General features: G+C 42.6%; 1 protein-coding gene across 1 annotated transcript in view; it reads right to left on the bottom strand.

The window, feature by feature from the left end:
* LOC122802455 overlaps window positions 1–16,748 on the bottom strand; it is a 707,224-nt gene that overhangs the window by 423,535 nt on the left and 266,941 nt on the right. The window contains exon 4 of the mRNA XM_044072076.1: window positions 1,645–1,726. Within this exon, the coding sequence (XP_043928011.1) occupies window positions 1,645–1,726 (82 nt within the window). The remainder of the gene's footprint in view (window positions 1–1,644; window positions 1,727–16,748) is intronic.

Here is a 16,748-nt window from a genome sequence, read left to right as displayed (position 1 = left end):
ACAGCTTTTGAAGATAAAACTCTGCAATCCCACTGGTATACCCAACTACTTACTGCCTCTATCCATAGCTGATAGCGGGCTAGTTCTGGGGTAAATCTGTGGTTCCCCAAAATGCATACTACATGTACATACACACACACAGACAAAACCATATTATATTATTCATATTACTTACACGTATACAGTTATACTGCTGCATTACTTAACCACTTGCATGGTTTTTCAAAGACTCCTTCACAAAAAGACTAGTCACAAGCAGTAAATGAATATATTAATGATAATTATACAATGAATGTCATAGACAACCATTAGTCTGAAGGAAATAGTCTGAAAATTGAAAAGCGTGTCATTATTTAGTGACTTTGTTCCTCATAAAATTTGCAGTTTTCTGACATATCACTGAGAAACAAAGTCACTAAATAATGACAGACATTTCAGTTTCAGACTTTCTTTCCCTCAATCAACAATTATTCTCCCTTCTTTATTTATGCTTTGTCCACATTTCTTCAAATAAAAGGTCGAGAGGTATATATGAGAGCAGAAAAAATACAAGGAAAATCAGGTGCTGATTTCCTAGTATTTCCCCATCTCTCTTGTACCTCTAAACTGTCCGGAGGTATGTTTTTTTTTTTTTTCAAAAAAAAAAATAGCAACAGAGATTGTCTTTTCTCCGTCACTTGCTTTCTACTGTTTTTGTACTGTACTGTGCAAGGCTGAGAATGCAAGCCCCATATGCATGCACAGTATGTCATCAAAGGGCAGAATCCAGAAACAACTCGGAAGAACACCTGGCGCCATTACATAAAGACATCATTTAAGAAAAATAAGGGTTTTTTTCCCCTTAAATAATGTTATTGTATAAAAGCAATAACCCACAGTCGGGTGTGGGTAAATCCAGAATTACGCACACCCAGCCGTGGGTTATTGCTATAATACTACGCAGTTAGGAGGCCTTGTATCACAGCATCAGTAGAAACTGCTCTGGTAATTGAGGTTATAGTACATCTGTTGTGGCGATCTGTATATATTATGATTACATATAATATGAATTGCAATCTGTGGATGGAATTCCAATACTTAATGCTATCTCATGGTTGAATTACAAATAAAATGAAATAAATAAATACACAAACAGAGACAACCTTGAAAATAAACAAATAAATAAATACATTAACAGAGACATTTATCAGGTATGAGAGGGAAGAGTTGGAGTGCAGGTGGCATTATCTATCTTCTTTTAAGGTATTGAAAAAATCTGGATAGATATACAGAAGGGAGGCATATACTTGATGTGGTCACATAGAGGTATACAGAAGGGAGGCATATACTTGATGTGGTCACATAGAGGTGCATGCACAAAGCATAACACTTTTATTGTAGTTCTATGTCTTTGACAGGGGAGATAAATTACAACTTCACTATTAAACAGGTTAATGCTGGCCTGTTATATACCCAAAAGAACTTCATCACAGACTCGGAGGTTAATCCTGTACACAATGGGGTAATTCAGCTGAGCTAATAAAGCAAAGAGGCCAGCCAATTATTAAGTATAAACATTACATTAAAATACCAAAATATTATATTGCCTTTCAGGAAACTGTTAATTTAAGTATATATTCTTTAAGTTAAGTGAAATAAAATTACCTGTATAAGTATGCTTAGGAGTTGTGGAGACTGGCCCTTTTGTTTTGGTGATTCACTTGATTCAGGATCACGAGTCTGTGAACTGTCAATAAATACGCAAAAATATTTATTTTCATACCAGAGCCCGTCAACAGTCTAAAACACCATAAATAGAAAATGACATTGAAACTGTCTAATCAAGTCCATTGCATTAGTTCATAGACAAGACCTTTCATGTTTCCTTTATAATTCCTATTGTTAAATAAAAATATGTTTGACTGCTTCACTAGATCAGAAGTGAAATAATTTCCAGAAGTTATTTCTTGTTCTTTATTTCAGTAACAGACATTAATACTGAGTAATATCTTATATATGTGGTTGTCGAATGCCAGGGCTGTGGTGATCTGGTATTCAGAATGTGGTACTCAAGCATATTTGGTGACTGATATAGCCAATTTTAACCCTATTGTACTTTTCTTTAAATTACTATTTAAAGTTAACATCTAAAGAGGCACTGTACTAAGCTGTCCTAAAACAGTGCACCTAATATTTACCTTGGTTACTGTTTACAGCAACAATGGATTTTCTGTTCACAATTATCTGTTACATCTGAACAAAGTAGTACATATTACCTTTTTTATTCTCCTGTAAATAGCGTTTTCTGAGAAGTACATAAGCTTAAAAGCTTTTGCTTGTCACTCATCCTCTGAATCATACAAATAAAAGCTGCAGATGTACAGCCACCTGACACCACAATTAACCAAAATGTAGAAACATTTTTGGAGGGGTACAGACTTTGCTCCTGTGCTGCATATTCTGTCCCCAAACTATTTAAAAATGTAGAAGGAAACTAAATGATTCTTAAAATAACTGATGGTTTGCTTTACTGTGACATAACGGGTTCTTACACTTACAGGTTTCTGCAGATGGGACTACTACATATTTAATAAACGTAGTGTCACAGTTAGCATTACTTCTCAGCATGTGATGCTCCACTATGATTCTAGGCTAGAGGGCCTTCTGTGCAAAATCTGCTTGTCCTCTCTGTGTTTAATTGGGTCCTCACCAGGTACTGCAGTTATCTCCCATATCACAAAGATATGCTTTAGATGAACTGTGTCCTCTAAAGTGATCATAAGTATGTGTGTGTGTGTGCGTGTGTGTGTGTGTGTGTGTGTGTGTGTGTGTGTGTGTGTGTGCGTGTGTGTGTGTGTATGCTCGAACACTGGCACACGTACAGGATTAGCTTCTTGCCTTTGCACCTGTTGAATGCTGGGACAGCCCTCAGCTCTGCTGTGGCTTTGAACTGATTAAAACAGATAATCAAAGTTAAATGAGTCAGCACACACTGGTTCTGTGCTTAGCAAGTCCTGCATTAGTAAACAGTAATACAGCGTACATATTTATTTCTAATAAGCCAGTATACTTTACCTTTGTGATTCAAGTGCAGGTAAATGCAAATAAAGATTTCTACATGTTTAATATTAACAATCACATAATAAAATGAAGCTGTGAGGAAACCAGGGAAAACAGATCGATGGGTTAGAACTAAAACTAAAAAACAGGAAGACTGTGATTGGGTGTGACACAAACTGAACTAAACACAAAAAGCATACTTGAAAGTATCCAGAACCGTGTTATCAAGTTTAATGCATTTGACTGTGTTCATACAAGATGTCTTCACAACAAGAAGTTAACAAAGGCACTTCATTTAAGTATCCAAAAGTAGCAATCATATTATATATACCAATTCAAATTTATATTTAAGACCTGGCAACAATTATAAAAAGGTAAAAACATGACTAAAGTCAGTGTCTGACTGCTAACAACTACAGATATCTGTATTCAATCCCCAGAGGAATCAGTTAGGGCAAGGGATAGGAGCCATTAATGAGCTGCTTTGTACAACAGTTTGATTCCTTAAACCTCCATTTATCTACTGTATTACCTTAAGCATGCCACTTAAAAGAGAAAGTGCTTTGGAAAAATTGGGTTAGGCTCTTCAATTGTCTCCTTGCCTTTTAACTACCTATGAACCTATAAATATTGTTGACAGCTGGAAAATGCTAAAGACTGTCCGGTTTTAAAGTCTATTTTTCGACAGCCACTTGATATTAACATGAACATTCAATCCTCAGAGATGATCAGCTCAAAGCCTCAGTTGCTTCTTTCACCTCCAAAGTACATTATTAAAACTGCTTCAAGATCTAAAACCATGAGGTCCAACACAGCAAATGCAGTATTTTGAAAAGTCTCACTTTCTAAAGGGAGCTGTTATAAAGCATTGGTTATACCATGAAGTTTGACAGCATAGCCTCTAGTAATTTTACCTCTAGAAAACTAAATGCAGGACACTTTGCTGAATAAACAACTCCTAGTGACTTACAAGTGTAACAAGCATTCACACTGATGACTTTATTGAAATGCATTAAATTTAAATAAGGACCAGTGTCAATGTGTTTGCAGTCAGAACAAGTTCCCATAAAGGTATGCACCACTTGTTTTTCGCATGTTAACCATCAGTCAGCAAAGTTTTGTTCCAAAAGGAATGTCATATTACAACCTCTGCTATTAATAAACTTTGAGTAGTACCTAAAACCTCAACCAGGACTTTATTGTCAAGTATAAATTTTACAGTTGCCTACTATAATTTTTTTTAACAGTGTGGCTACCAATAGTCATAACTGGACTGAAAGATATACTTTAAATTTTGCCTAGTGTTATTACCTGCCTCAGGCAAAAATTCAGCAACAAGTTCCTGGTTGTATTTTAAAACCGCCTGAAACATATAATTTCTTCGATTAATATCTGCATTAGCTATGCTTTCAACCAGCTGTTTGTCCCTGCATTAAATGTTAAAAGTAGAATTTCAAAAATGCTTGCATTATAATGCATTATTCACCAGTTTTATTGGTTGCCTGTCAGGGGTTATCAAATTGTAAAATAAATGAAAACAATAGACTCAATTATATAATATCATATGTGTATACAAAAGGCAAGATTCAAAAACAGTGGTTCAGACTACATGCCATAGGTAAGGAGACACACTGCACATAGGACATGAATGTGAAAGGAATTGTGAACCTTATGAAGAAAAATATGATGTACAACAAAGTGCAGCAGACATGTTGTACAATATCAAGCACACAAGATAAACAATATAGCTCAGTGTGCACAGCCCAAAGGATGAACAATACAACTCAGTGTGCTCAGTGCACAAGATGAATGATACAGGTCACAGCGTGCATAGCCATAAGATGAACGATACAGCTCACAGTTTGCACAGCCCACAAGACGAACAGTACAGCTTAGAGTGTACACAGCCCACAAGATGAATGATACAGCTCAGTGTGCACAGCCACAAGATGAATGATACAGCTCACAGTGTGCACAGCCACAAGATGAATGATACATCTCACAGCACGCAGAGCTACAAGATGAATGATACAGCTCACAGTGTGCACAGCCCACAAGATGAATGATACAGCTCACAGTGTGCACAGCCACAAGATGAATGATACACCTCACGGTGTGCAATGCCACAAGATGAACGATACAGCTCACAGTGTGCACAGCCCACAAGATAAATGATACAGCTCAGTGTGCACAGCCACAAGATGAATGAATCAGCTCAGTGTGCACAGCCACAAGATGAATGATACAGCTCAGAGTGCACAGCCACAAGATGAACGATACAGCTCACAGTGTGCACAGCCACAAGATGAATGATACAGCTCAGTGTGCACAGCCACAAGATGAACGATACAGCTCACAGTGTGCACAGCCACAAGATGAATGATACAGCTCAGTGTGCACAGCCACAAGATGAATGATACAGCTCACAGCATGCACAGCCACAAGATGAATGATACAACTCACAGTGTACACAGCCACAAGATGAATGATACATCTCACAGCACGCAGAGCTACAAGATGAATGATACAGCTCAGTGTGCACAGCCACAAGATGAATGAATCAGCTCAGTGTGCACAGCCACAAGATGAATGATACAACTCACAGTGTGCACAGCCACAATATGAATGATACACCTCACGGTGTGCAAAGCCACAAGATGAACGATACAGCTCACAGTGTGCACAGCCAGAAGATTAATGATACACCTCACGGTGTGCAAAGCCACAAGATGAACGATACAGCTCACAGTGTACACAGCCCACAAGATGAATGATACAGCTCAGTGTGCACAACCACAAGATGAATGATACAGGTCACAGCGTGCACAGCCATAAGATGAACGATACAGCTCACAGTTTGCACAGCCCACAAGACGAACAGTACAGCTTAGAGTGTACACAGCCAACAAGATGAATGATACAGCTCAGTGTGCACAGCCACAAGATGAATGATACAGCTCACAGTGTGCACAGCCACAAGATGAATGATACACCTCACGGTGTGCAATGCCACAAGATGAACGATACAGCTCACAGTGTGCACAGCCCACAAGATAAATGATACAGCTCAGTGTGCACAGCCACAAGATGAATGAATCAGCTCAGTGTGCACAGCCACAAGATGAATGATACAGCTCAGAGTGCACAGCCACAAGATGAACGATACAGCTCACAGTGTGCACAGCCCACAAGGTGAATGATACAGCTCAGTGTGCACAGCCACAAGATGAATGATACAGCTCACAGCATGCACAGCCACAAGATGAATGATACACCTCACGGTGTGCAATGCCACAAGATGAACGATACAGCTCACAGTGTGCACAGCCCACAAGATAAATGATACAACTCAGTGTGCACAGCCACAAGATGAATGATACAGCTCACAGCATGCACAGCCACAAGATGAATGATACAACTCACAGTGTACACAGCCACAAGATGAATGATACAGCTCACAGCACGCAGAGCTACAAGATGAATGATACAACTCAGTGTGCACAGCTACAAGATGAATGATACAGCTCGCGGTGTGCACACCCCGCAAGGTAAATGATACAGCTTAGTGTGTGTACAGCCTGCAAAGTAAATGACACAGCTCAGTGTGCACAGCCACAAGATGAACGATACAGCTCACAGTGTGCACAGAGTGCAAAATGAACAATACAGCACAGTGTGTACAGCCTGCAAGATGAATAAGGCTCACAGTGTGCATAGCCTGCAAGATGAATGATACAGCTCACAGTGTGCACAGCTCACAAGGTAACAATACAGCTACAGTGTGCATTGCAATATCGTCTGTGTGCCATAATGTGCACACTGCACGTGGAGCTACAGCAAATATCTGCTAAGGGCACTCTGCATGATGTATGATAAATGAAGGCTCCATATTGCGATATGAAACAAGGCTGCACATTTACACAAACACAGTATACATGTCCATATGGTGGCAACATGACACTGGATCCCAAGAGATTTGTATAAGGACCTAGGTCACCACAATGGAAGAGGTGTGCCCCTCAAGTTCTAAAGCATGACACCCATGTCAGCACAGTAGCATCTGTAGGGTGTGAATGGGTTTTTCATAACAAGGTTAGAGGGTTTGTAACAGAAGTATGTGTGCATACATGGAAAGTGACATGTGTATTCTGACACTTCAGTGATACAACATAATAGGTCACAACAGGGATGCCATCTGACAGGTGGGCAACACAACTCTACTAAACATTATGGTTGACAACTGAAGTTTTTATCAACATAAATAACACAAACTAGGAAAATTACAAGGGTACAAATGCATCAGCATACTTGCATAGCTATTTCTCATGCTGCTGTTATCCTGTTCGCAGTAAAATCAGGTGTGATATGGCACAAATAGGTGATGGAGATAATGTGCAAGGTGCAGCTATGTATGTCAGGCACTCTGCAAAATGACGTAACATGACTCCACTATGAAACTTGCTGCTACAATGGTACTGCCTCCAATGATGTAAGTAACATGTGATGAGGTGCACTGCATGTGTGGAATGCTAGATGTACATATAACTTGTACTAAATCACAAATCTACAAAATCAGACAGCATATGTACTCATGTGAATATGAACAGCAAGTAACATGTAGACATGTGACCCTTATAAAGCACTTGATTCATCACACACTTGTAATACTAATTTCCTACAATGGAACACATGCGATTATTTATTTATTTTACAATTGTTGACCTGGGAAGTCCAGCTGGGCACAAAGGCTCCTTTACAGCATAGGCTCAGGGATCTATATCCATTTTGTTGCTAAGAAACCAGTGCACATGCTGTTAGATATGGTGTCTTCTCCTTTCGGCTTTTCCCCTTAGGGGTTGCCACAGTGGGACAATGGCCCATAGAAGGAGTAGCAGTGGAGTTTTCCGGTGTCAGGTTGCCAGCCCAGTGCCCAACCTTCCACACACACACACACACACACACACACACACACACACACGTGCGCGCGCACACACACACACACACACACACACACACACACACACACACACACACACACGCACACACACACATACACCTAGGACCAATTTAGAGTGTCCAATCCACTGGCAGCATGTCTTTGGGATGCGGGAGGAAACCCATGTGACTGCAGGGAGGACATGCACACTCTGCACAGAAGGCACCCCAACCAAGAATTGAAATGGAGAACAGTTAGACACAGTGTCTATACAGACTAATTCTAATGAATAGGCTACACCAATCCGCATCTTCTAGAGAAGTCTCAGTCTAAATACACACCTCACTTAGGCTAGATCACATCCCCAGTATTGCTGTCTTACTACTAGTTATTAAGACAATGCATACTATCAGAAGTGGAAAAGAAAAAATTGCCAGAGCTAAGAAATATGCCTACAAAAACAAATAAATAATTTGCTTTCAATAGCTTATGTGTTTGGAAGTACATATATTTATTTTTTTTACTGTGACTGGATTAAACGGGCACCCTAGAAAGGTACAGTGTGCTACATCCTTGCATACCACTAGGGAGGAAACATAAAAAGTATTTAACTTTGCTACCTTTCCTGAAGATGAGAAATACAAAATAGCACCACTAAATGAGGAGATCAGGAATTATTTTGACCCAAAAAAGAACCTGTTATTTATTTACCATTTGTTCTTTGCAAGTCCACAAATTACTATATAGACTTCAGATACCTCACTGATCTGAAGAATACAATAAAGGAGTGTGAATTTAGTGACCCACGTGATTCCTGAATAAGAAAAAAAGCATAATGTATAAGAAAATTGAAACAAGGGAAAATTGTTAACAGAAACAGACCTGATCTTATCAAACACATGTAGGCATAGCAAATAAAAATACTAGCATGCAGTTAAAACTGAATTAATGAAAATTAGAAGTTATATACCTACCATAACGTTCCATGTTAGTTGTCTTCTCTCGCCTTCTTTCTTGCTGGATGGGTTCGGAGCCGATCCTCGGCTCCGACTCGGCACTTGCTTTAGCTCGAGAACTCCTTTTACCAGCTCGAGGCAACCCTATATCCCATGATGCAAGGCGGAACTACCTCAGATCTCGTTTGGCAGCTAACTTACCCTGCTAAAGATTATCCTAACAGAATTAGGAACAATGGTTCCTAAAAGAAGTCCTCATAACAATGATCCGGAGGAAACAATCTAATAGGAACTCTTCAAGATCTGTCCAGGCCAGGGGGAAGGAGGGAGGGCGAAAGAAGGCGAGAGAAGACAACTAACATGGAACGTTATGGTAGGTACATAACTTCTAAATGTTAAGTTGTCAATCTCGCCTTCATTCTTGCTGGATGGGACCGCGTCCCTAGCACCTGTATCCCGGGTGGCTCAATGGAACAGACTCTTGAGAACTGTGGAACCAAAACTGGCCCTATCTCTGGAGGCCAAATCCAACTTGTAATGAGAGACAAAGGTATGAGGCGTGGCCCAAGTAGCTGCTGCACAAATGGTATCAATAGGTAGTCTATCCTGAAAGGCTACAGAAGTGGATAGACTCCTGGTCGAGTGTGCTTTTGGCTTTGAAGATAGTTGTTTGCCTCTGAGAGAATACACATAGGAAATGATGGAAGTCAACCATCTGGATAAGGTCACTTTAGAAACTGGAAGACCTATCCTGTTTTCTGCATAGGAGACAAACAATTGGTCCGATTTTCTAATTTGTTTAGTTCTATGCAAGTAGTACCTGAGCTGACGATGGACATCCAAAAAATGCAGTTTCTGTTCAGCTCTGTCAGAATAGTTAGGGAAAAAGACTGGTAGATCTATAGATTGGTTAATATTGGTTTGAGATACAACCTTGGGGAGAAAGGAAGGGTTAGTTCTTAACGATACCCTGTCCTTATGAAAAACCAAATAAGGTGAACGAATACAGAGAGCTTGAATCTCGGAAACCCTTCTTGCAGAAGTGACAGCCAGTAAAATATAGTTTTCCACGTCAATAACTTCAAAGAACATGAAGCAGACGGTTCGAAAGGAGGTAGTATCAAGGATGCCAACATTAAGTTTAGATCCCATTGCGGAGGAGGATGCTTTATAGGTGGTTTTAGGAGAAAAACTCCTCTCAAAAAGGCCTTGCATAATCTATGAGACATAATGTTATTGTCATGCAAGCCAACATGATACTTGGAAATAGCAGCCAGTTGTACTTTGACTGTAGATGACGAGGATCCTGAATGAAAAACCTCCGCCAGGAAATCTAAAACAGAATGTACGGGAGCAGTGAAAGGATCAACATTCCTGGAGTTTGCCCAAATCGAAAAACGTCGCCACTTGCTAGCATAAATAGTCCTAGTGGACGACTTCAAAGAAGACACTAAAATGTCTCTAACTGAGTCAGAAATCATTGGTAGCCTGGCTAGGGAAGGAAGTGGAGCAACCAAGCAGTGAGGTTGAGAGAATGAATGGCCCGGTGCTGCTGACCCGACTGGTGGATCAAAAGATCCGGAACTGGGTCCAGATGCCAGGGCTGCACAAGAAGGTGACGATGCACAGACGGAAACCAAATTTGTCGAGGCCAATATGGAGCAATGAGGATCAATTTGGCTCTCAAAACGGTGGCTTTCTGAATGACTTGTGGAATCAATGGAAAAGGAGGAAAAGCATAAAGAAGTCCCCGAGGCCAATCCTGGGTTAGAGAGTCTCTCAGGGGTTGGCCTGGAAGGGGAAATAGAGTGAAATAGTCTGGGCACTTGTTGTTTTGGGGTAGCGAAAAGATCGCAACAAGGAGTGCCCCACTTTAGAAAAATCTGATCCACTACAGATTGATTGAGAGACCACTCGTGAGGCATCAGAATAGATCTGCTCAGCCTGTCCGCCAATAGGTTGGACCTGCCGGGGATGTGCGTTGCTATCAGAAACCGCTGAGAAGAGATCGCCCATTGCCAAAGTCTGAGAGCTTCTCGACATAACGGATAGGACCTGGTTCCGCCCTGTTTGTTGATGTACCAGACCACGGACATGTTGTCCGTTTGTACTGCAATAGTCCCCGTGGGAAGAAAGTCGTCGAGGGCTTGCAACGTTAAAAGCACTGCTCTCATCTCCAGGACATTTATGTGCAGATGGTATTCTATGGGTTGCCACGTCCCGTGGACCATCCTGCCCTGATAATGCCCCCCCCACCCAATCAGAGAGGCATCCGTAGTGACTGTGGCAACTGGAGGAGGGGGAAGAAAGGGTCGGCCCTGATGAAGAAGAGGGGAAGATATCCACCATTGTAGATGAGCCCTGCACGACTGTGTTACCAAGATTTCGTGTCTCATCGGAAGATTGTGGTACGACCACTGCGTGAATAACATCCACTGCAGGAGACGCATGTGGAAGCGAGCCAGTGGTAGAAGAAAAATGGCCGCAGCCATTAGGCCTAGAACTTTCAAGACAAACCTGGCTTTGATTTTGTTGCTTTGTAACAGAAGCCGAACAAATTTTTGGATGTCCAGGATTCTTTGATCTGTTAGCCTGGCTAACATTTTGACGGTATTTAATTCTGCGCCTATAAAGGTGATAGATTGGCAAGGCAGCAGAGAAGATTTTTCGAAATTTACTGAAATTCCCAGTTTCCTGCAAAGCTGTAGGGTGTAGTCTCTGGACTGAAGAAGCTGACACTTGGTGGTGGCGGAGAGGAGCCAGTCGTCCAAATAAGGAAACACCTGGACTCCTTGACGTCTCAGGTGAGCTGTGACCACTGCCATGCATTTGGTGAACACTCTGGGGGCTGAAGTGAGGCCAAAGGGCAGTGCTCTGAATTGGTAATGACTGGTCCCTAGCCGAAAGCGGAGAAACCTTCTGGAGCGCCTGTGAATCTTTATGTGATAGTATGCATCCTGAAGGTCTATAGAGCACATCCAGTTGTCCTTGCCCAGAAAGGGCAGAATGGACTGAAGCGTGACCATCCGGAATCTTGCCTTCTTGACAAACTTGTTTAGTCTGCTCAGGTCTAATATTGGTCTCCAATCTCCCGTCCTTTTGGAGACCAAAAAGAATCTTGAGTAGACGCCGGATCCTACTTGGTCTGCCGGCACTGTCTGGACGGCTCTTTTTTCTAGGAGTTTTGAAACCTCCTGTTTTGCTAAATCCCTTTGACCGGGTGAGATGTCTGGAAGGGATTGTAGAGGTACGGGAAACCTTTTGAAGGGGATCTTGTAACCCTCGGATATGATCGACTGTACCCACTTCCCTTGGGATAGGGATTGCCAGGCTACTGGGTACAGTGAAAGTCTTCCCCCGACTGCCTCCAAGGGTGGACAGTCGGGCAACACCTCAGGGATGCTGAAAGGGCTTCTCAGGAAGAGACTCCCTGTTGCCCTGGTTCTGAGGACCCCCCCTGCCTCTAGGGCGGCGTCTATTATTGTTACCCCCTCTGCCTCTGGGGGTAAACTGACCACGTGTGTCCGGTGTAGCTCCTTGGGCTTTACGGAACCACATCTTCCCCCCTTTCTGACCCTTGGGATATGGTCTAGAAGGAGTGGAAAATTGGACTCCAACGGCAGAAAGAGTTTTACCGTCCTGCTCACACCTGGTCAAAGTATCCTTCACCTGAGGTCCGAACAACGCCGAACCATCAAAGGGGGTATTGGTGAAGGACGCCTTAAAGGGGTCCGCAAAATTACACAGCCGCATCCAGGCTTGGCGTCTAAGAGCAACTCCTGTGCCTGCGGCTCTGCTCGCTCCATCGGCCGCATAAGATATGAGCCTCATGGAGGAGTTAGATATGGAATTCAGGATAGCAAGCTGTGAGGCAATCTTTTCCTGAGCCCCAGCAGCAGAAGGATCCTGGACTACTTCACCCAGTTCCTTGAGAATATTCCGTTGAAGCCTGGTGAAGTGACAAAGGTAATTCAGCGAACGCATAGCAAAGGTCGCTGAAGAAAACATCCGCTTTCCATACCTGTCCATGGTCCTAGAATCCTTGTTAGGAGGATGGACAGGTACTGAAGGATCCGCCAGTTCCTTCTTAGTGGCCGCCGCCACCACCATAGCATCCACAGAGACGCCTTTGGAAAGGAATTGTTTATCCGAAGGGGCCGTAATGAACTTGGATGGTCTTCTGGGGACAGGTTCCACAGAATCTGGAGCCGCCCACGCCTTCCGAGCCACTACCTGCATAAGTGGGTCGAAAGGCGGAGACACCCAGGAGGTGGAGGGTCGGGATCCAAAAGCCTCCAGGTATACCGACTCATCCTCGGAGGGGTCAATGGAGGGCCAATTCCCCCTCTGTTTGAGGAGCTCAAGGATGTCTGAAAAGGAGACATCCTCAGAGGGGGACCGTGGGGAATCCTCCGACTCATCTAAGTCGGTATCAGATGTAGTAGACTCAGGGGAGTCTGTGTGTTTCCTCTTACACGTCCTCTTCCGAGGGGGTTCCCCTACAGGATCAGGAGAAACCTCGGAAGAGGAGGAAATTCCCAGTGGGGAAACCTGGGGCGATGGATCCCTGGGCCTGAGAGCAAGAGGCTGGCAAGAGGCATCTGCAGGCACTGATGAGGGAGGAGCTAGAGGGATGGACCGTTGACCAGGCTCAGAGGCCAGGACACTCCTCATCACCTCAAAGGCTCCTCCCCCCCGGGAGGCCGGAACACACCCGCTCCGAAGAGACAGGAATGGTCGGCTCCAAGGAGAGAGAAGGCTCCGAGGCCGATGTCGGCGCCGAGCTTACCAAAGCCGAAGCCCCGAGAGGGAGAGCGGGGTCGGACAAGGGTCCGATGCCACTAGCCCCCTCGGAGCCGACAGTGGAAACGCGGCAACCGGATCCCTCCAAGGAAGGTCTCAAGGAGGAGATCGGAGCCGAGGACGACGGAGCCGAAGGATGTATCGGCTCCGGCATCGAAACAGTCGCTGTCCCGAGAAGCTCCGGCTCCGAACTCTGGTGTGGAGTCGGAGGAGGAAGTTTAAGAGATGGGGCTATAGCCGAAGTCTGTTGAGACGGGCTATGGAGCATTTGGGCCAGTGCCTGAGACTTCAACAGCCTGCTTACCACCCTCTCCAAGTCGTGGTCAGACAGCCTGGAAGATCTCGAAGATCGGCTCCGATGGCTCCGCTCCGACAACAGAGGAGACCCCGGAGCCGAGTGGATACTCATTATAGAAGGGGACCGAGATCTCTTACGGGTCGAAACCATCGGAGCCGAAGTCCCTTGAACTCCAGATGGAGCCGAGGATATCTCGGCTCCGATGCTGGATAAAGTGTCGGCTCCAGCCGGAGCCGACAAGGCCACAGTAGTCAGGGTATCGGAGCCAGCCGGCACCGAACCCACTACTTGAGTAGAAGAAGTATCGACTCCAGCCGGAGCCGATGTCGGCTCCGACGGAGCCGGAGCCACCGGAGGAGGCTTGGACACAGTAGCCTGAGCCTTCGGTGGCTTATGAGGTTTTCCTGACCCTGATTTAGGAGGAGAACCCTCAGGTTTAAGTAAACCTCGGAGGATGAGTTTATTCCTCCTTTCCTGCAGGACTCTCTGGCTAAAAGCATGACACAAAGCACAGGAGTCCTGCAGGTGCAAAGGCCCCAGGCAATACACACAAGAAGTGTGACCGTCTGTCAGAGACATTTTCTGACAGCACTGGTCACACTTCTTGAAGCCTGAGACCTTGCCTTCTTTTGACATCCTTAGGAGGATAGAACACAAACAGTCCCCACAAACACACAAATTAATCCCTTACACAAACACACAGGAAGGGATAACCAAGGGGAACTAGGCCTGACTAAACTATTTTAGATTAAACTTATAAAAGTTTACAAAAAGGTTGAAAAGGTGGGAATAGGGTGGGCTGTAACTAATTACAGACTAAACTAACACTAACAGGGAAATATAAACCCCTAACTACACTTTTTCTTACTTGACTAAGAAAAGAACTTACCTCAGCTGGCAAAGGAGACCTCTTTCGCTAAGCGGAAAACGAGATCTGGGGTAGTTCCGCCTTGCATCATGGGATATAGGGTTGCCTCGAGCTGGTAAAAGGAGTTCTCGAGCTAAAGCAAGTGCCGAGTCGGAGCCGAGGATCGGCTCCGAACCCATCCAGCAAGAATGAAGGCGAGATTGACAACTTAACATCAATGCATAAAGCAAAATATGACTGAAATAAAACATTACAAATAACTAAACTCAGACTGTGCAAAAGTAAAGAATATGAAAACCAGAGCCATGTGAGATTTCAAAATGGAAGCCTGAGAAAGGAATATGCACTTTTAATCCATGCTTCTTGCAAGAAGCAAGGCTGTATGCATGACAGAAAGCACTGGTCTGCATTTAATAACTAAGATTCTGTGCTAGGAAAAGGATATTTTGCTAAAATGTATAACAGCAAAAACAAATATACTCAAGTAATGTTGCATGTTGTTCAATATAATTGTGAAAATCAGTTGTTTGTATATACTGAACAGAAGAAAATAAATACAGTGACATTTAAATACTTCTGAAGCAAGTGTGGTACTGGGGAAAAAATGCAAATCAGATTGCTGGAAAGAAATTCCAATATTTACTAGACAGAATTCTGATAGTCTCAGGAACAAAGGTAATATTTTCCCTTTAAATGTCTAAAGCTCCATGTTTAGATAATATTACATACAAAATTGTAGTTTTTATTAATTCTTTCTGACCACCAAATGAAACTGAGTCATACACTGATGACTTATGTATAACAGTCAGAAATGCCAAATCCCTTTTCAAACACTACAACTTAAAGAAGCTAATTTTCCTAATACATTGGGTTATCTGGCCTCTAAAAGGTCAATAAATTCATAGTGCAAAATCAAAATATGCATATCTACAGAAATTAGAAAATTAAGATACCCATAATATTGTGTCTTCATTAGTACTAGAAGAGAGAGTGGAAAGGTATGGGCTGGCAATAATACTGAAAAATGAATGCCATGCATATAGATGCATCGGATGAGATGGCGCCAAATGAAGATGTACATTGTACTGCTTATAGAATATTATTATTAATAATACTGAAAAATGAATGCCATGCATATAGATGCATCGGATGAGATGGCGCCAAATGAAGATGTACATTGTACTGCTTATAGAATATTATTATTAATAATACTGAAAAATGAATGCCATGCGTATAAATGCATTGGATGAGATGGCGCCAAATGAAGATGTACATTGTACTGCTTATAGAATATTATTATTTTTGCAGAACAGCCATGCTCCTTGCATTTTCAGTTTTCAAGGGTACGAGGGAAACTGTCTGGTTAAGAGGTTATAATATCTCTCATCCATATGGCTTCCCCAGGAAATCCATCAAGATATGATGTTAATTTGATTGACCCACTGAGGTTATACTCATGAGGTGCCTCGATTAGTAGTTGAAAGAGACAGAGGAATGCAAGATATAAGTTTCACAATATATCTATCTGTCGTAAAAGGAAGGTTTTTGAGAGGTGTATGCAAGATATAAGTTTGGACTCCAAGATGGGGAAACACCAAACACCTGTTCATGTGAAATGAAAGAGAAGAACGATCTGATACACATGATATTACGATGTTTGCTTTATTAACATCAGAAATACTATCTGATGACTGATGAACAAATTGTTTAGATATGATGAAAGGAAAGAATATATATATATATATATATATATATATATATATATATATATATATATATATATATATATATATACACACACACACACACACACACACACACACACACACACACACACACACACACACA

Source organism: Protopterus annectens, chromosome 5.part0 (assembly GCF_019279795.1).
Source record: "Protopterus annectens isolate FY-2018-M chromosome 5.part0, PAN1.0, whole genome shotgun sequence".
In the NCBI taxonomy this organism is placed as follows: Eukaryota; Metazoa; Chordata; order Ceratodontiformes; family Protopteridae; genus Protopterus; species Protopterus annectens.
This window is presented reverse-complemented; position numbering and strand designations above follow the sequence as displayed.